This window comes from Hemitrygon akajei, chromosome 3 (genome assembly GCF_048418815.1).
Source record: "Hemitrygon akajei chromosome 3, sHemAka1.3, whole genome shotgun sequence".
Classification (NCBI taxonomy): Eukaryota; Metazoa; Chordata; class Chondrichthyes; order Myliobatiformes; family Dasyatidae; genus Hemitrygon; species Hemitrygon akajei.
Genome location: NC_133126.1, coordinates 52,676,618 through 52,697,277, shown reverse-complemented (window position 1 = coordinate 52,697,277; position 20,660 = coordinate 52,676,618). Strand labels below are relative to the sequence as shown.

Below are 20,660 nucleotides of genomic sequence, written 5' to 3'. Positions count from 1 at the left end.
GAGGATGTTTGATGGATGGATGGGATCCTTAACAACACTAGGGGTCCTGCATATGTAGTGCTCCTGATAAACATCCACAATGGATGATAGAGAGACCCCTATGATCCTCTTAGCTGTTCTCACAGCCCTTCTGATCCAATGCTTGACTGTTCCCATACTAGATGGAGATGCAACTTGTCAGACACTCTCAATGGTACTCCTGTAAAATGCAGTTAAGATGTTTGGGGGGGGGGGGGCCCTTGGTTGCCTCAATCTTCTTAGTAAGTGGAGGTGTTGCTGTGCCTTCTTGTTCAGGAAGGTGATATGAAGGGACCAGGTGAGGTCATCCATGAACTTGGTACACTTAACACTCTCTACAGAGGAGTCATGTATTCACAGAGGGTGATATTTCATCAGTACCTTCCCAAAGTCCACAATGATTTCCTTTGTCTTCTCCACGTTCAGGTTTAGGTTGTTCCTCTCACACCAATCCACCACCCACTTCACTTCTTCTCTATACTCCATCCTGTCATTGTTCTTGATGAGGCCAACCACTGTTGTGTCAATCACAAATTTGATGACGCAGTTTGAGCTGGATCCTGTGACATAGTCATGTGTCAGCAGAGTGACCAGCAGCAAGCTGAGCACACAGATTGGGGGGGGGGGGAGGTGCCAGTGCTCAGCGTAATGGGACCAGAGACATTGCTGCACACACATACTGACTGTGGCCTTACTGTTAAGAAGTCCAGCATCCAACTGCAGAAAGAGTTGTTGAGACCCAGCAAGGGCAGTTTCCCCACCAGTTTCTGACATATGTTCATATTGAGTGTCAATAAACAGCAGGCATACAAGGCCCTTGGTCACAGGAGAATGTTCATGCTGGAGACAAGCCATTTTGAAAAAAATATTCTTATTCCAGAATGATTGCATACAGTTCTTGGTGTTGAGTAACACGCTGAGTTACCATTTATAAATGCCAATGTTTCTCAATGTTACACAAAGACAAAGATTCTTGAAGAGATGCTTGGAGACAATACAGCAGTTTGCTAAATTGAATGCCAAATGAAGAAATCATCTTGTAAGGAAAGATCATGTAGATTGGTCCTTTACTCTCCAGAGATTTATCTATTTATTTAGAAAAATGGGAGATGACCTCTGTAACATTAGCCACTTCTGCCTGTTGAGAAATCTGTGTTGCTTCTTTTTTTTTTACTAAGGATTCCTTGAAGGGCAGAACCCACTGTGTTAAGAAACTGGAGCTGCAGCTTGATGACCTTCGGATCAAATGGAAGAATGAGGTGATAGATAGAAACAACAGGGAGGTAGTCACCAAGTTGCAGGAGGCAGGTACCTGGGTGACTGTCAGAAAAGGGAAAGCGAATAGGCAGCCAGAGCAGAGTACTTTTCTGGTTGGCTGCCAGTAACTAGTGGTGTTCTAAAGGGGTTAGTATTGGGACTCTTTCTTTTCAAGTTATACTTCAATGATTTAGATGACAGAATTGATGGCTTTGTGGCAAAGATTGCAGAGAATACCACAGTCAGTGGAGTGACAGGTAGTGTTGAGGAAGCAGGGAATTTGGAGATGGACTTAGATTGGGAGAATGGACAAAGAAATAACAGATGGAATGAAGTGAAGGAGAGAAGTTCAAAAAAAAAATCTGAGGTGCAGAGGGACATGGGAGTCCATGCGCAGGATTCCCTGAAGGTTAACTTGTAGGTTGAGTCGAAGGTTAAAAAAAAGGCAAACGCAATGTTAGCATTTGTTTCAAGAGGACTAGAATATAAAAGCAAGTATGTAATGCTTATACTTTATAAATCATTGATCAGACCACACTTGGGAGTTTTGACAGCAGTTTTGGGCACCTTATCTAAATATGTACTGTCTTTGCAGAGGATAGAGGAGGTTCATGAGAATGATTCTGGGAACAAAAGGGGTAATGTACGAGGAGCATTTGATGGCTCCGGGTCTGTACTCACTGAAGTTCAAAAGAATGGGGGGGGGGGGGGGGGGAGAGCATTAGGAGGAGATCTCATTGAACCCTATTGAATATTGAAAGGTCAATCTAGAGTGAATGTGGAACAGATGTTTCCTGTAGTAGGGAAGTCTAGGTCCAGAGGGCACTGCCTCAGACTAGAGGGATATCTATTTAGAACAAAGTTGAAAAGTAATTTCTGTAGCCAGAGGGTGGTGATTATGTGGATATTATTGCCACAGATAGCTTTGGAAACCAGGTGATTGAGTATATTTAAAGTGGAGGTTGACAGGTTCTTGATTAGTTAAGGTTTCAAAGATTATGGAGAGAAGGCAGGAGAGTGGAATTGGGAGGTGTAGCAGATTCTATGGGTGGAATGGCTTAAATCTGCTCTTCTGTCTGATGGCCTTAAACCAGAACCACACCTGGGGACAAAGGGATGGCTGTTTGAGGATGACGCAAGAAGGAATTTCACCTCCAAGAAGAGAACTTTCTACCTATGATATAGTATTTAATTTTATTTATTGTTATAAATATTTACAAGACATTAAAACACTCGCTGTTTTTATAGCCAGCACCAATAGAGGCCCTGTTGCCACCCAAAATGAAATATTGGAGATCAGAATTTTTACCCCAGCACTGTAGTCCTTTGCACCCAAGAGCTGAAAACAGGTATATGTAATGTCATACAGGGGCTCTCAGCAGGGTTACCTAGTCAATAAATCTTAGGGGCATTGACTATAACTTTTCAGTGCTCTCCAAGAGGTTAGTGCAAAGAACTGCAGAGGTGAACAATACTCATTTATTCAGCAAAAAGAAACAAGGAATAGCCCTACAAATGAGCAAGTTAGTTGAACTTCAATGGTGGGAATGTTTCAGAAAAAGTGATCCATAACAGGGTTATTCATCGTGGAAAATAAGTCTGTAATAAACTCTCCCTGCTGAGAAACACACGCTCATTTTAGACCCTCCAAACTGAGCTGGACTCTTTAAACAAGTTTAAGAGTGAAAATGATAAACTCAAGCATGTACTTTAGTGACAATTCAAATTTGCAAAAACCCATTAATTAGAGATCCTAATGGGAATTTGACTTACCTGCATTTGAGTTTCATTCATATGGTCTTGGTAGCTGACCTGCAGCTTGTTTTGCAGAGCTCCCAGTTCTTTTTCAAGAGTACTGCGCTGTTCCCTTAATTTGGTCTCAACTACATTAGCTTTCTGCTTTTCTGTCACCAACTCCTAAAATAATTACCAAAACCATAGTTAAAACAAGACAGAAAAATCTGCATCAGTACTGCCAATGATATCAATGGTATTTTCTCTGATTGATAGGGAAGGCCGCACAAGTAGCAATTATTAGAGTTCAAATCCAAACCATCAAAGTTTTTCCACAATAGTCACTCCTTCAAGACAACCCTAAACATTCAAGTAAACAAATCAATTTTCATGGTAACTCCTTGAAACACTGTATAAGATTGGTTAGACACAACTTACCATGCCCAAAGCTATGTGGACTATATCTAATCATCCCGGTCTATCCAAATACTTGTATCTGGGTCCCTTGGAATACCTTTCAATGAGACACCCACTACTTACATCAGGGTCATTGGTCTATAATTTCCAGGCCTATTCTTACAGTCTTTCTTAAACAACGGAACAACATTAACTCTAATGCTTTCCTGTTGTAACTGTCTTGGTTGCATACAAATTATAGTGTAACATTTCCAATCTCTCTCATTTAATCATGAAAATGCTTTTAGCCTCATCAGCATTCTGCCTTTGAATGCCCCCTCCTTCTAGACTTTTTAAAATTTAGCATACTATAGATGTTACCACTGATATATTTTCTGGGTTCTTGTCTTTATGAAGCTATTCTTTTACATCTCCAATCTGAATTAAGTTTCCCAATGGCTTCCTAAATATTCTAGACAAATTAGCATCAGATAAACGAATCTGAAGTACTGTTGTTTAGAATGCAAGATAAAGTAGTAAATGGGATTCAACACCAGCTTAGCAGGAGAAGCCAGTGGTGGTTAATGGTTGCTTCTCATTGGAGGCCTATTATCAGGGGTGCATTACAGCAATCAGGGCTTTGTCCATTGTTGTTGACCATCTATATTAATGATTTAGATGACAGTGTGGTAATCTGGATCAGAACATTTGCAGATGATACCAAGATTAGGGTGCAGAGGACAGCAAGTATGGCTATCAAAGCTTGCAGTGGCATCAGGAGCAGCTGGAAAAATTGGCAGGGAGAAAAAATGATAGATGGAATTTAAAGCCGGCAAATGTGAGGTGTTGCATGTTGGGAGGGCAAACCAGTTTAGGAATACTGAGGCAGTAGGCACTGAGTGGCATTGTAGAACAAAAGAATCTGGGAATACAGATCCACAATTCCTTGAAATTTGTGTCATAGGTAGATAGAAAGGTGAAATATTTAAGGGGAACCTGAGGGAGAATTTCTTCATTTGGATGGGAGTGCAAGTGTGGAACAAATTGCCAGCAGAATGTGGATTATTTGACAGATGTTTGGATAAGTACATGAATGGGAGGGGTTTATAGGACTATGGGTCTAAGTGCAGGTTGATAGGGTTGGCAGGGTAAGAGTTTGGCAGTAACAAGATGGGCCAAATAACCTGTTTCTGTTCTGCAGAGCTCTATGATGCTACAGATGTATTTTATGTAAATAATGGTCATAATTTCTGCTTAAGAGTTAGACATAATTTTAAGAGCACGATAAAATGGTATGACGGGGTTTTTTTGGCTATGTCATAATGGACTGCTTTAGAGAATATGTGGTTCAACTTAATAACTGTTGGCAATTCTCTAACAAAAAAGGATCAATTAAAAATGATTAATACATTTTTTTTTAAACTTTCCCAAATACCATTTTAAAAAGATAATCATGCTTTTATGTGTTCTTAAGATCCCTGTTAATCACCAATACTGACACAATGGCAAGTCTCCAAGGGCCCTTGAATAAACTACCACCTAAATATCACTCATATGAAAACTCATCTCTATTTTGTCTGCTCAACTAAGCTCCAATTGAGGTGCTTCAAATGAAGCCCGCTATCATTTGTTTTGTAAATTACTAGAAATGTATCCAACCGCTTCAAACCTTCTCAAGGCTTGTGTAACAAAAAATATATCTGATGCCAATTCTGCCCAGAAACTATGCTAGTCAGAGTTAATTATTTTCCACATGCAAACTCACAAAAATATAGACAGTGTGGAGTCTGAAAATCGAATAAAACAACTGTTCTAACAAATTGTTTAACCCCAAATATTGAGGTTCCCCCCTTCCCACAGATACAGTCTGACCCACTGAGCTATTTGCAGTGTTTTCTGTTTTAGCCCAGAAACCATTTTCCCACTATTATATTGAAATAGTAAGAGAGAATTTGATCTTTAAATTAATAAGTTTACATTTTGATCTCTAAATGACTAAGTTTACATAAGCATCAGGTATCAAGGCAAATTTGCCTGTTACAATGCCATACACAAATCATAGTCTTAACATTTTATTAAAAAAGCACTACCTGGTTTAATTGCTTGCACTTGTCATTTGCAAGCGCAACTTCATCTTGAAGAGCTCTAAGCAATTTTTCTTTATCTTGTAATTGCTGCTGTAAACTAGGAACTGGGTCACATTTTACTCCAGGCTAGAGAAGAACATGAATATCAATAGATAAGTGCTACGTTCCTTTACAAGAAATGCTTTTACAATGAAACCAAAACTGAATAAAGCACAAAGGAATGTTCAAAGTAAAGACAAGTCATTTAATCTTCCACGAACATGATTTCTGAACCCTTTCTTGCATATCCAAATGTTTGTGTCCTACAAGTGTTTCTGGTTTAACATGGCACTGGTGAAGCACAGCGATGAGTTGCTGGCAGCAAAAACAACCATGAATCACTTTGTTAATCACTTTTTCTAGTAAACTATCACTGCAATCAATAACCTGCTATTTCACTTTCAGAACTGAGCTTTTGAACTGCCTGTATGACCTTGCGTTTTTGTAGTGTGAACTGAAGTTTCGAAGGTGCAGGACAGTTGTGGCGTGGTGTGTACAGGCTGAATCAAGATGGCGGGACCAGGGCCTGAGATGGGGAGCAACCCAATATTTGGAGACAACTCAAAGTGGAAGATCTGAGGAGAGGCAGGATTGATGTGATGGGCCTACAGCAAGGAACAAGACAGCATTTGATTTATGTGCTGGGCCAGACTGAAAAGGTCAGGTGTCAGGGTCGGCTGTGACCTAATGCTTGCAAGGTTTACTCATCTCTGTGCTGAACTAACACTGTGACCTACAACTAACAGGCTCCTGGATCAGCTGTGGCTGGCTTTGTGGCAGTATACTTCAAATTCAAATGTCATTTGCTTACTTTTATTGTTTGCACAATTTATTTCCCACCCCCCTGCACATTGGGTGTTTGAAGGTCTTTTTTTAAATATAAAAAAAATGGGCTGTATTTGATTTCTTTGTTTTGTGGCTGCTTGTAAGGAGACAAATCTCAAAGTTGTATATAGTATACATATTTATATAAGAAATTACCTTTGAAACAAAGTTAATTAAGGAAAAATTTCAATTGTGGAATAAATAAATCACTTGCTATTTGGAACTGTTATCCTGTCTGTATTAATTTAATTGGTGTAGATTTTATTGAACACACCAAGCAAAAGGGAAGAATGAAAATATTTCCTAATCATGAAATTCAATGTGAAGGAAGGACTGGATAAATTAAATATAACAAGGGTAGTTGACTTAAAACCGGCACAAACAATCTGGTACATAATTCTTACAGTTTCCCTGTAACCTGATTTACATACTTACAGAATTTCAGGTGAACTTCTAATAAATGTTATACCATTTTCAGTATTTGTCACCATTCACCACATAAAATGTACTGAGAAGGGTATGAAGAGAAACATGACTAATGCAAAAAAGAAGTGATTTTTCTCAAGAAAGATTACAGAAACTGAAACCTGTCTTCCGGAATATTTATGCACTAAAACAATAAGCAGCATGCAAACAAATAAAAACAAGCTAACAAATTCAAGTGACTGCTTCGAAGTATAGCTTAAACGCACCATTAGAAGATCTGTTGAGTGTATTATTAGTTGAAACACATTTGGCCAGATGGTGTGCCTCATGCTTCATAATTATTTTACTCAATAAATAAACACTTACTTTCTGCCAAATATCCTGAATCACCACAGCCTTATCTTTTAGAATCTCAGCAACATAGAGGGCCTCCTCCTCAGTGAATGTCATAGTTTTCAAAGTAGAGAGAAAATCTTTAAATTTTATATCTGCATTTTCTGAAAAGGAAGTTAATATAATCAGCATCAAGATAATAAAAAGTCATTCAGTACATTATCTGCCTTCTATGAATATTTAAATGTATACTTTCTGGAAGATTCCATGAAACTAAAATTCTAATATTCATTACATTGAAGAAACAAATTCCAAAAACTAGCTACAAATTATTCTGGGCAACTGTCACAAAGCTGAAATGCCATCCAGCATGTTTTTATTGGGAGGGTGGGGGTGGGGAGAGTGTCACCAGGTTATATTGTTTTTTTGGTAGCTTAACTGCACTAGAGTTATCCAAGGCATTCCTGCTGGGAAACTGCATTCAGCAAAGCAAGATTAAAAAGATCACAAGCCAAATGAAAGCCATAGTTATTTATTCTGCTCCACTCATGCGCCTATTCCAATTCACAGAAATATTTTAAAATTCTAAAGTGCAGCCCCCAATTGACCTCTGAGCAACTAAAATAAGTGCAACGAGACAGTAAGAGCTTGCATTCAGATGTACATAGATTTCTATCATAAGTGAAAGTACACCTTCCATCTGCTAAACAGATCCAGAGAAGTTTGACACAGCAGAGTTAAACCGGCAGCAATTCTCGTAATCAAATTTCTTATCCACATACACTCAGTCGCCCCTTTATTAGGTACACCTGCATACCTGCTTGTTAATGCAAGTATCTAATCAGCCAATCACGTGGCAGCAACTCAATGCATAAAGCATGCAGAAGTAGTCAAGAGGTTCAGTTGTTGTTCAGACTTAACATCAGAATGGGTAAGAAATGTAATCAAAGTGAGTTTGACCATAAAATAATTGTTGACGGTTTGAGTAACTCAAACCGCTGATCTCCTGGGATTTTCACACTCAATAGTCTCTAGAATTTACAGAAAATGGTGTGACAAACAAAAAACTTCCAGTGTGTTGCATTTCTGTGGGCAAAAACACCTTGTTAATGAGGGAGAACAGAGGACAATGGCCAAACTGGTTCAAGATGACAGAAGGTTAATAATAACTCATATAATCACATGTGCAGAAGAACATCTCTGAACACACAACCTGTTGAACCAGGAAGGTCTCCAAGCTCTCCGTTTCTTCCTGGATTCCAGACCCACCCAGTCACCTTCTACCACCACTCTTCTCCGCCTCGCGGAATTAGTCCTCACCCTTAACAATTTCTCCTTTGGCTCCTCCCACTTCCTCCTAACTAAAGGTGTAGCCTTGGGCACCCGCATGGGTCCCAGCTCTGCCTGCCTTTTTGTCGGCCATGTGGAGCAATCTATGTTCCAAGCCTACACCGGTATCTGTCCTCCTCTTTTCTTGCGTTATATCGACGACTGCATCTGCGCTGCTTCCTGCACGCATGCTGAGCTCGTCGACTTCATTATCTTCGCCTCCAACTTTCACCCCGCCCTCAAATTCACCTGGTCTATTTCCGACACCTCCCTCCCCTTTCTAGATCTTTCTGTTTCTATCTCTGGAGACAGCCTATCCACCGACGTCTACTACAAACTCACCAACTCCCACAGCTACCTAGACTATTCCTCCTCCCACCCCGTCTCCTGCAAAAATGCTATCCCTGTCTCTCAATTCCTCCGCCTCCGCCGCATCTGCTCTCAGGATGAGGCCTTTCATTCTAGGACAAAAGAGATGTCTTCCTTTTTTAAAGAAAGGGGCTTCCCTTCGTCCACTATCAACTCTGCCCTCCATCGTGTCTCCCGTATTTCATGTACCTCTGCCCTCACCCCATCCCCCCGCCAGCCCACCAGGGATAGAGTCCCCCGGTCCTCCCCTATCATCCTACCAGCCTACAGATCCAACGTATAATCCTCCGTAACTTCCGCCACCTCCTACATGATCCCACCACCAACCACATCTTCCCCTCCCCCCCCACTCTCAGCTTTCCGCAGGGATCGCTCCCTACGCGACTCCCTTGTCCATTCATCCCCCCCATCACTCCCCACGGACCTCCCTCCGGGCACTCATCCCTGCAAACGGAAGAAATGCTATACCTGCCCCCACACTTCTTCCCTCACCACCATCCCAGGCCCCAGACAGTACTTTCAGGTGAGGCACCACTTCACCTGCGAGTCAACTGGGGTGATATACTGTATCTGGTGCTCCTGATGTGGCCATTTATACATTGGGGAGACCCGCCACAGACTGGGAGACCTTTTCGCCGAACACCGGCGCTCGGTCCTCCAGGAGTGGCGGGATCTCCCTGTGGCCACACACTTCAATTCCACAGACCACTCCCACTCTGACATGTCTGTCCATGGCCTCCTCTACCGTCAAGATGAGGCCACACGCAGGTCGATGGAGCAATACCTTATCTCCCGCCTAGGTAGCCTCCTTCCTGCCAGCATGAACATCCAACTCACTGACCTCCGTTGATACCCCTGCCCCCCACCCTTACCCCCATCCCTATCTATTATTTTAGTCTGGTTCTCTTTCTCTCTCTTTTCCCCCCGTCACTATAATCTCTACCCACAGCCTTACCTTTCTTTCTCTTTTATTTCCCATAATTCTCCACCTTCCCCCTAGCCCATTTCCCTCCAGCCTATCACTTCCCAGCACTCTACTTTATCCCTCCCCCCATTTCTTATCCCCCCTCGACTATCCCATGTTACTTCACTCCTGATGAAGGGTTTCGGCCCGAAACGTTGTTATTATTTCCTCCCATAGATGCTGTCTGGCATGCTGAGTTCTGCCAGCATTTTATGTTTTTTATCTGTTGAACCTTTCAGTGGATGGGCTGCAACAACAGAAGACCACAAACATGCACCCAGTGGTATCTGATTATATCTGGTATCTAAATACCTGTCCACACTCATGCAAATCTGTGGGCACAAGAGGAAAGTGAAATTTCCTTGTATCTATGGATTACGACCAGATGCACTGCAGTGTCAATTAACTTCCAGAAAGCCACAAGTATAACTAATCAGAATTATGAACATTTTCCACAACTGTGTGAAAAGGAAAGTTTAGTACAGCAGATTACAAATGGACTAATAAAGGAATTTGCATATGCATTTTGTTATCTTTTAAGCATGACAACTCTAACCACAGCACACTACACCTGCAAGATAGTTGAATTTACTCATAATCTAGGCTGAAGTATACTCAGCAAATCTCGACTTGAACACTACTTGTGAATGGATAGCTGGTAAAATAGAGTTGACTTTCTAAGCCTACAAATTAATCTTTCTAATCAGAAAATGTATTTAGGTTCTAAAAATGGTATTAATTTAACATTCTTCCTTAAAATAGCTAAGAGTCAGAGTCTACTGATTGTACTTCAGTCTGCGCCAATTTGGAAAGCACAAAAGCAAAATTGTCTGGTAAAATTGATTGTCCTGCCCACCTCATTGCTGCAGCTGTTCTGCAAGACTGAGAAGCTTGGAAGTGCTAATGACATCAAGGGCAACAGACACTATGGCCCTGTCTACGGAGTATATTGAGATACAATTTGTTTTATAAATAACACTGAAATATTCTAAGCCACGTATTATTCCTCAATGTCTAGATATGAAGAGAGCTTTAGAAACAGCTAGAAAATATTTAACAAGAAATTAATAATAATTCTCTTACAACATGTTAATACTTTTAATTTAAACAGAGTGAAGTGGGGAAAAAAAACTTTATTTTAGTAAAGGTTGGTGCCACATTTGATGCATCAAATATAGAAAGCATAAAGCTGAGAGATCAGTGTAATCAGGAATAAATTTAAGACGTAGGAGCAGGCGTTCAGAGACACTAGCTGATGTCTAGCATATTCTGTATGACAACACTGCAGGGCACAGCCACAGTATACAGCAGTGATCCCTCCCGAAAGAATGCCAGCTAACTGCTAGCCATAAGCCAGAGCCAGATTAACTTTAGGACTCCGAAAGTCAAAATCATTCTGTACCAAGGTCTTTTTTTTTTACACCTCCACTGATCTACTTGCTAAATGAACAATAAGTCTTAGAATATTTCGCAATGCACAAATAAAACGTGTTGTATTTCACTATACTTTATGCAAGCTGTACATTGTCAAATTAGGATCTGTGCCACCAGTAACCACAAATACAACCCTGCCATTGCCTATTCATCAAAGGGCAGTATTGTAGTGTAGCAATTAGCATAACGTTCAATAACACCAGTGATCAGAAGATTGGGGTTCAATTCCCACTGCTGTCTGTAAGGAGTTAGTATGTTCTCCCCATGAGAGCATGAATTTCCTCAGGTGTTCTGGTTTCTTTCCACATTCCAAAGATCTGGAGTTTGGGTCAGCAAGTTGTGGGCAAGCTATGCTGACAGTTTGTAAACTGCCCCCAGCACATCCTCTGACTGCGTTGGTCATTGACACAAAAAACACATTTCAATGCAAGTTTCATGTACATGTGACAAATAAATCTAACCTTTAATTTTTTCAAGCCATTAGCAGGTAGCATGATTTAGGATTGATGACATTAAAGTTAATTTCTGCCACTAAGTCTTCTCCAAACAACAATACAGCAGCACTATAGACGATAATCAATGCCAATCATTTGTAGGCTTAAATCTGTTGAGTAAATCGCCTTCACTGGTTTGTTGGGTACAACTGTCTTAAAACAATGAACAATGGGTGACAGGATCAGGGCTCAGTACCTGCCCATTCAGAGGAAACTAATGATTCCGCCAATTGAATCGAGTTGTACAAGCTGTTAAAGAATTTACCATCCCATCGCCACCAAAACCAGAACCTGTGCAATTCCACAGCTAGCCCACATTTTCAAACTTGCAACTTAACAACCAATATCCCGACTGCCAAATGAAGCCTATTCTGTCTTCTTCCTGTCTAAGTGTTGTCAAGATTACACATCCACAAAATTGGAAGATGTGACTTATTCCAAACTACATGCCCAATTGATATCCACCAATTTGTGGTGCTCTCCAGGTTGTTTCTTTTTGGATTATATCTGCCCACAATTCTCAACAAAGACTCTACGATACCGACTCAAGCACATTGGAGACTTCAACAGGCTTAGCATGGGTTAGGCCTACAAAAAATGTAGATATTACTACAATAGCTTGACAACTGGGCATCAAGATGATTTTGTCCTCATTCACAACCCTGGCACTCCAGGGTTGTTTTGAGGTGACAGACTGGCAGGCACTCTGAGCCACATGGCTCACAGAGTGCGTCACTGGTTACATCAACTTCTGTGTGGACTGCAATATTCCGGCAAGAACTGTCCTTTGTTATTCAAATCACAAGCCATGGGTAACAAAGGACATTAAGGACATCCTGAACGCTAAAAAGAGGGCATTTAGAGATGGAAATAGGGAGGAGCTGAGGACAATACAATACCTGAAAGCCAAGATCAGGGAGGCTAAAGACAGGTATAGGAGGAAGCTTGAGTGGAAACTCCAGCAGAACAACATGAGAGAGGTCTGGAGTGGGATGAGGACCATCACTGGGTTCCAGCAAACTAGCAACAGAGGAGCTGAAGGCAGTGTGGACAGGGCCAATGAACTTAACCTGTTCTTCAACAGATTTGGCACTGTGGCCCCTGCCCATCCCCCACGATTCATCTGTTGTCAGCCCCCAACCAACATATACTCCACTCTCCCCTCCTACCCCTCCTCACAGCCCCCCACTCTGCTCTTGTGACTACACCCCTCCCACACCTGAAACCACCATGGTGGGCTTCACAGCTGAACAGGTGAGAAGACAGCTGAAACGTCTCCACCCAAGCAAGGCTGCAGGCCCGGATGGTGTCAGCCCCAGGGTGCTCAAAGCCTGTGCCCCCCAGCTATGTGGAGTACTTCACCATGTCTTCAACCTGAGCCTGAGTCTCCAGAGGGTTCCTGTGCTGTGGAAGACATCCTGCCTCGTTCCTGTATCGAAGACGCCGTGCCCCAGTGGCTCTAATGACTACAGACCTGTGGCATTGACCTCCCACATCATGAAGACCTTGGAGAGACTTGTTCTAGAGCAGCTCCGGCCTATGGTTAGGTCACACTTAGACCCCCTCCAGTTCGCCTACCAGCCCCGACTAGGAGTTGAGGATGCCATCTTCTACCTGCTGAACCGTGTCTATGCCCACCTGGACAAGCCGGCGAACACTGTGAAGGTCATGTTTTTTGACTTCTCCAGTGTGTTCAGTACCATCCGCCCTGCTCTGCTGGGTGAGAAGCTGACAGTGATGTAGGTGGATGCTTCCCTGGTGTCATGGATTATTGATTACCTGACTGGCAGACCACAGTACGTGCGCTTGCAAAACTGTGTGTCAGAGTGGTCAGCAGCACTGGGGCTCCATAGGGGACTGTCCTGTCTCTCTTTCTCTTCACCATCTACACCTCGGATGTCAACTACTGCAACAGAGTCTTGCCATCTTCAGAAGTTTTCTGATGACTCTGCCATAGTTGGATGAGGCTGAGTACAGGGCTATGGTGGGAAACTGTCACATGGTGTGAGCAGAATCATCTGCAGCTTAATGTGAAAAAGACTAAGGAGCTGGTGGTGGACCTGAGGAGGGCCAAGGCACCGGTGACCCCTGCTTCCATCCAAGGGGTCAGTGTGGACATGGTGGAGGATTACAAACACCTGGGGATACGAATTGAGGATAAACTGGACCGGTCAAAGAACACTGAGGCTGTCTACAAGAAGGGTCAGAGCTGTCTCTATTTCCTGAGGAGACTGAGGTCCTTTAACAACTGCCGGATGATGCTGAGGATGTTCTACGAGTCTGTGGTGGCCAGTGCTATCATGTTTGCTGTTGTGTGCTGGGGCAGCAGGCTGAGGGTAGCAGACACCAACAGAATCAACAAACTCATTTGTAAGGCCAGTGATGTTGTGGGGGTGGAACTGGACTCTCTGACGGTGGTGTCTGAAAAGAGGATGCTGTCCAAGTTGCATGCCATCTTGGACAATGTCTCCCATCCACTCCATAATGTACTGGTTAGGCACAGGAGTACATTCAGCCAGAGACTCATTCCACCGAGATGCAACACCGAGCATCACAGGAAGTCATTCCTGCCTGTGGCCATCAAACTTTACAACTCCTCCCTCGGAGTGTCAGACACCCTGAGCCAATAGGCTGGTCCTGGACTTATTTCCACTTGGCATAACTAACTTATTATTATTTAATTATTTAAGGTTTTATATTGCTATATTTCTACACTATTCTTGGTTAGTACGACTGTAACGAAACCCAATTTCCCTCAGGATCAATAAAGTATGTCTGTCCGTCTGTAATGAATAGCTCACAAATTCACTCTTCCAAATGAAAACACTATTCTCTTGAATTGTACTGAGCAAGCACAGTACACATTCTCCCTCAGTCAACAAGCTCATCAGGTTCTGAACAATTTACCACTCAGCTAGCTCAAGCCACCCCACCACTGCTCCGTGACAAAATTCAGCTCCCAGGGAGGACTGGTGGAATTGCAGGCATCTCCCAGCACACACTGGAACAAAAGAATCAAATTAGTTAGTGCAGGAGATTTAGAATTATTTTATTTTATTAGAGATACAGCATGGCACAGGCCCTTCTGGCCCAATGAGCCACACCGCCCAGCAACCCATCTATTTTAGCTGTCACCAAATCACAGGACAATTTACAATAGCCGATTACAGACATCACACCTTGCAAAAACTCACTTCAGGGAGGTAGCACCCCCCCCGGTCAACCTCCAAAGGTGTATGTATACAGGACATTTGATTGTGAAAGGACACAAGAGTTTATTTGATCACATATTGAAACTATATATGTATATATATTCATTCCTTGTTAAGTATTTTGTTGGCAGTCTCAATGTAAATGGCTAAATGCTAATACAAATAACTTTTCTATTTCTTTTGCAAACTTTCCTTGTACTGTGATGTGGCTTGCTTGGCAGATTTGAGCATTTTGCCAGAAGTCTCAAACTCATGGCAGTCTGTGTCAATGAATTTGTTAATTTTGTAAGACATCAGATTCACAAGTGTTTTGTGAAACAGCTGACTTCTGAATTCTGTCTTAATGTGACTCACCATGCTGAATTCCCTTTCTACATCACAATTAGAATTTGGCAGCACCAAAAGCAGCTTCATCAACTGGCAGAGCTCTTCGAATCTCAACTGACCTGTGCTCACAGATTTTACTTTGAAAAGCTTCCCCCAGAACTCATCAACTGGCAAACTTTTGTAGTTTAGCACCAGTCCTTCTAGGTTAGTTAAGACATAATCCAGGACTTCCAAGTACAGCTGTTCTCTTGCATTTGCCTTGATCACATTTGGAAATCTCTCTGCCAAAGTTGCAAACAGTGCAGCAAGCAAAACTGTCATTATTTTTGACCCCTATTAGGCAGGGGTACGCTTTAGTGTAGTCTGGGGTGAAGTATGTTTTATATTTCATTTTTTTGGAACACTCTGCCATGGCACTGCAGGACACTAAACTGAACTGATGGACAATGAAAGAGAGGTCTACTTAGCACAAAGAGACCAATCAGGATGCTCTATCTGTCACTCTCTCGCTACCTCCCTCCTTCCCTCTTAAAAATAATATTGATTTCTGGGATATTGTATATAATTTGCGGGCGTCAGGGAGCCGCTATCAATATGCGGGAGACTCCTGGAACTTCCGGGACAGGTGGGATGTCTGCAACTAACCTACTAACCACCATGTCTTTGGACTGTGGGAGGAAATCCACAAACACAAACTTGTATAGAAGACACCGGAATTAAACACCAAACTCTGAGGCTCTGAGCTGTAATAGAGTCATGATAACCACCTCACTAGTGTGGCATCTCCAAGTTTATTTTTGCATAATAGGCACAAAAAAAAAATCTTCTGGGTATTCCATGTGGTTGTCAAACAATTTATGCACTCTAATAAATTCTCTCGGGCTTGCAGCCAGGTACAGGTATTGATTTTAACTGATGTTTCAACGACAAACTCTGCCAAATTCACTGGAGATGATGCCTGAGCATGTTTAGCCTGGTGGTATTTATACCCTTGTCATCCGTTCCTCCTGATTGGATGACGACTAAACAATCAGGTTTCTGATGTCCCACCTTGTTTACAATCAAATTCCAATTCTTACTTAGAGGGAGACCTTTGTCTGTTAAAATTCTTTTCCTCGTGTTTTATTTCAATGGTTTCCTTCACCATGCGGTCCCAAAAACCATTGGAGCTTCATGCCGAAGTTAATCCTATGGCCATTGAGAATGCAGTGTTCTGATACCACTGACAGTGGAAACCTGATTGGATGAGGCCTAACCAATCAGGAGGTATAGACGACAGGGATACACATACCACCAAACTAGACATGCCCAGTCGTCATCCCAGATGAAGATAACAGAATTTGCTGTTGAAATGTTGGTTTAAAAAAATAAATTGATACTTGTACCCAGCTGGAACCCTGAGAAGCGTTTATTCATCCCATTCACCAGGAAAGCACCAGATGCTTTTCAACTTATGCACTCATTCCCCAATGCATGCTACTGTAAATTAAAGTGAGCTGACAATCCAAATGTGGCCAACTGCCTTGTGGAAACAAAGGAAATAACTAAAGGAAGTGTTAGATCTCTTACATTCCAACCGAAATCCTGGAAGCTACTACTTAACTTTAACTTACATCTGTCATTTATAGTAATTCATTTCTTAATGGTACTCATTTTTGAGACAACAGCACCTTTGCAAAAGCTACCATCACAAAGAATGGAACCAGTCAAGAATCTTTCCCAAACTGGGATTATCTTGACTTGTTACAGTCTATAAACATGTTTAGGATTTCTCAAAGCATGTGATGCAATGAGTGCTTCAAACCTTCACAAGTGCTACTTGCTAAGCTGCTTAAGATTTGGTGCCGATCAATAAAACAGCATTCTCGCCAATACAAAAAGATAAAACTACTGATCAATAAAGTTTGGGTGTGCCGAACTCTATAGTAGTCTCACAAGGGTGGAAGCAATTCTAAGCATTAAATGGGTTTTAAAGCACAGCTTTCAAAAAAAACAACCCATCAAATAATATTCTAGAGATCAAGAATATAATCACATAGAAAAAACACTACAAGGTGATCTTTACCTAGAAAAAAATTATTCATTAAAGCAGAATGATCAGGACAACAAAAGCGTATCATGTATAGCATACATTTGAAAATGTTCAAAATAGCATTTCCAAGAATTATTGTAATCATTTTTGAAGTGCTTTAACAATTAAAATATTAAGCTCAGATAAACTGTGCCTAAAATGGATTACACTGTTAATTAGGCAATGACTAGAAAAGATGTTAGGCACCATTTAGAAGGACAACACATGCCTATGGATTACCTACAACTGGATTATGGTGAATTTTTACCCCCCATTTTGTTTCATGACATTGTATTAAAGTTACTAACAAATTATCAGTGACAGAGAGCTAACCATAATTCTCACTCATTTAACAGGACACACTGAACATTTTTAACAAATAGAATAAAAACAAAAAAGGACTAATTTCTCAATGAATGTCATATTGCCTTTAACAAGTTTATAATTTGTTTCACCACTTAAACAGTCAACAAACAGAAGTGCTAACACTAACACAATCTTACAAGTTCTGTTCCGTTTAGAGCAGCCATGTACCAAAACAAATTGCACACACAAAACACTGAATGTCTACAGACAAGCATAAACAGCAAATTACCTTTATCACATTCAGACCTTTGTTTCTTAGCAATCATTTTCTGCATACCACTACTGATCACATGTCCTTTGTCATCAGCCACAGCTTCCTTTTTTTCAGCATGACCGCAAGCCTGAGCATTATCCAAAGGAATGTAAACTGTAGACTTCATGGGGAGACTCTCCGTTGAAGCTGAAACTGCCAAAGAACATTTCTGATTGAAATAACTTCACAGAAAATGTATAAACTGTGTTTTAAAAATAGCAGGAAAAATAAACAAACCAGTCTCTATTCTTTGTTTTTTTGGCATAGTTTTCCGTTTCACAAGTCCACTTTCATTTGGTTTAGTTTCCATTGGTAGAAGCACTGGATCTTGTTTTTTGCTTGTTGTTTGAGCAGTTTCAGAGTGCTCTTTTATGTAAGGATTGCGCATATCCTGACTAGGTTCATCTGAAAAATTCATATTGAAATAAAGCATTTAAAATGAAACATGACAAAAATTGCAGAGAATTGATCAAGCTGATTGGTGCACACCCCAAATACACCATAACTGAATTTAAACTCAAAATATCAAATCAGCATTATTTCAAAATTATTGAACATTTCAAAATATTGTGGAAAAATACAAAAATGAGGAATATTTACAGGAGCAAGAGTTCAATTAGAATAATATCTACAATTTTTCAGTCAATTCTATTTTTCAGTTCTAACCCAAAGTACTGCATTAGGATCTTTTCCTGCTGACTTCTATCAAAGCTTAAAAATATTCTTCACCTAAAATATATTGGTTACCAATAAAGTTTCCTTTTAGTGATTTAATGGCTCACCCAATCACTCAAAGTGAAAGTACAAGAGTACTCTCTCCGGAGAGTGACCTCCATCTCAGAGGCCGATGTTAGGCTGTCTTTAAAGAGAGTGAACCTTTGCAAGGCAGAAGGTCCTGATGGAGTACCTGGTACGGCTCTGAAAACCTGTGCCAACCAACTAGCCGGAATATTCAAGGACATTTTCAATCTCTCACTACTATGGGCAGAAGTTCCCACTTGCTTCAAAAAGGCAACAGTTATATCAGTGCCTAAGAATAATAATGTGGGCTGCCTTAATGACTATTGCCTGGTAGCACTCACATCAACAGCGATGAAATGCTTTAAGAGGTTGGCCATGGCTGGACTGAACTCCTGCCTCAGCAAGGACCCGCACCCATTGCAATTTGCCTATCACCACAATAGGTCAACTGAAGGCGCAATCTTAATAGCTCTCCACCTGGCTTTAGACCACCTGAACAATACAAACACCTACATCAGGATGCTGTTCATCAACTATAGCTCAGCATTTAATACCGTCATTCCCACAATCCTGATTGAGGAGTTGCAGAACCTGGGCCTCTGTACCTCCCTCTGCAACTGGATCCTTGACTTCCTAACCGGGAGACCACAGTCTGTGTGGATTGGTGGTAACATATCCTCCTCGCTGACGATCAACATTGCCACACCTCAGGGGTGTGATTAGCCCTCTGCTCTATTCTCTATATACACATGACTGTGTGGCTAGGCATAGCTTAAATACCATCTATAAATTTGCTGACAATACAACTTATTGTTGGTAGAATCTCAGGTGGTGACAAGAGGGTGTACAGGAGTGAGATATGCTAACTAGTGGAATAGTGCCGCAGCAACAACCTGGCACTCAACATCAGTAAGACAAAAGAGCTGATTGTGGACTTCAGGAAGGGCAAGATAAAGGAACACATACCAATCCTCAGAGGGATCAGAAGTGGAGAGTGTGAGCAGCTTCAAGTTCCTGGGTGTCAAGATCTCCGAGGATCTAACCTGGTCCCAACATATCGATGTAGTTATCAAGAAGGCAAGACAGCGGCTACACTTCATTAGGAGTTTGAAGAGATTTGGCATGTCAACAAATATGCTCAAAAACTTCTATAGTTGTACCGTGGAGAGCATTCTGACAGGCTTCATCACTGTCTGGTATGGGGGGGGGGGGGGGGGCGCTACTGCACAGGACCGAAAGAAGCTGCAGAAGGTTGTGTTATGAGCCTCGTAACTGGGTCACTTACCAGCAAAGATAGAGAGGTCCGCTGAAGTCTGATGGTACTATTTTTAAACGTTTTTATTTATAAAGGGGCACAAAAGTAAGGTTAATACAAACATTCAGATAATATACGTCGTCAATATTCAATCTAAAGCGCGGGTATAGTAATAATCAACAATAAGAAGTAGCTCTATCGTTTGTCTAGGGGTAAAAATATTGTCCGATGGAAATATCAAAGTCTCTGGAGTTCATGCAGGCTTTTAGCCTTCTGGGGACCGCTGGGTTTCACGTGTTGGAGAGAGAGAGAATTTTTGGTGAGAAAATAAACTTGCCAGCCTTTTGGACTCAAATCGTTGAATCGGGAACGTGGGTTCCCCGTTGTCAGTTCGAAGTCCTTTTCGGGGTTATCAGCCACTCGTTCCCCAGGCTAGGGGAACCGAACCACATGTGGCTCCCGAATAGCTTCCCGTCATCACAGGAGCGATGAGCGATGGTGTCTCCTTCTGGTGTGTCGCTAGGGTACTGCCTCCTGCAGCCCCCTTTTTATCTTGCCTTGCAGAGTTGTAGATGTCAATCAAGGTGGGGTGATACAATCCCCACCCCACATTGCCCGAGGGTGTGCACGCAGCCCTGATCGCTGGCACGTAGCATAGAGTCGCAATCCACACAGGTGTCTCTAAGAACAATGGTCAAAATCCGTTGCTTTGTATTTCTGAGGATTCTCT

General features: G+C 41.7%; 1 protein-coding gene across 6 annotated transcripts in view; it reads right to left on the bottom strand.

Annotated features, from left to right (window-relative positions):
* Nucleotides 1-20,660, bottom strand: part of ktn1 (kinectin 1) — a 184,956-nt gene that overhangs the window by 70,383 nt on the left and 93,913 nt on the right. For all 6 annotated transcript variants that reach the window (XM_073039890.1, XM_073039887.1, XM_073039893.1 and 3 more), the window contains 5 exons: nucleotides 18,172-18,339; nucleotides 17,911-18,087; nucleotides 7,149-7,279; nucleotides 5,496-5,618; nucleotides 3,049-3,192 (listed from right to left, as the gene is read on the bottom strand). In XM_073039890.1, coding sequence (XP_072895991.1) covers nucleotides 3,049-3,192; nucleotides 5,496-5,618; nucleotides 7,149-7,279; nucleotides 17,911-18,087; nucleotides 18,172-18,339 — 743 coding nt within the window. The remainder of the gene's footprint in view (nucleotides 1-3,048; nucleotides 3,193-5,495; nucleotides 5,619-7,148; nucleotides 7,280-17,910; nucleotides 18,088-18,171; nucleotides 18,340-20,660) is intronic.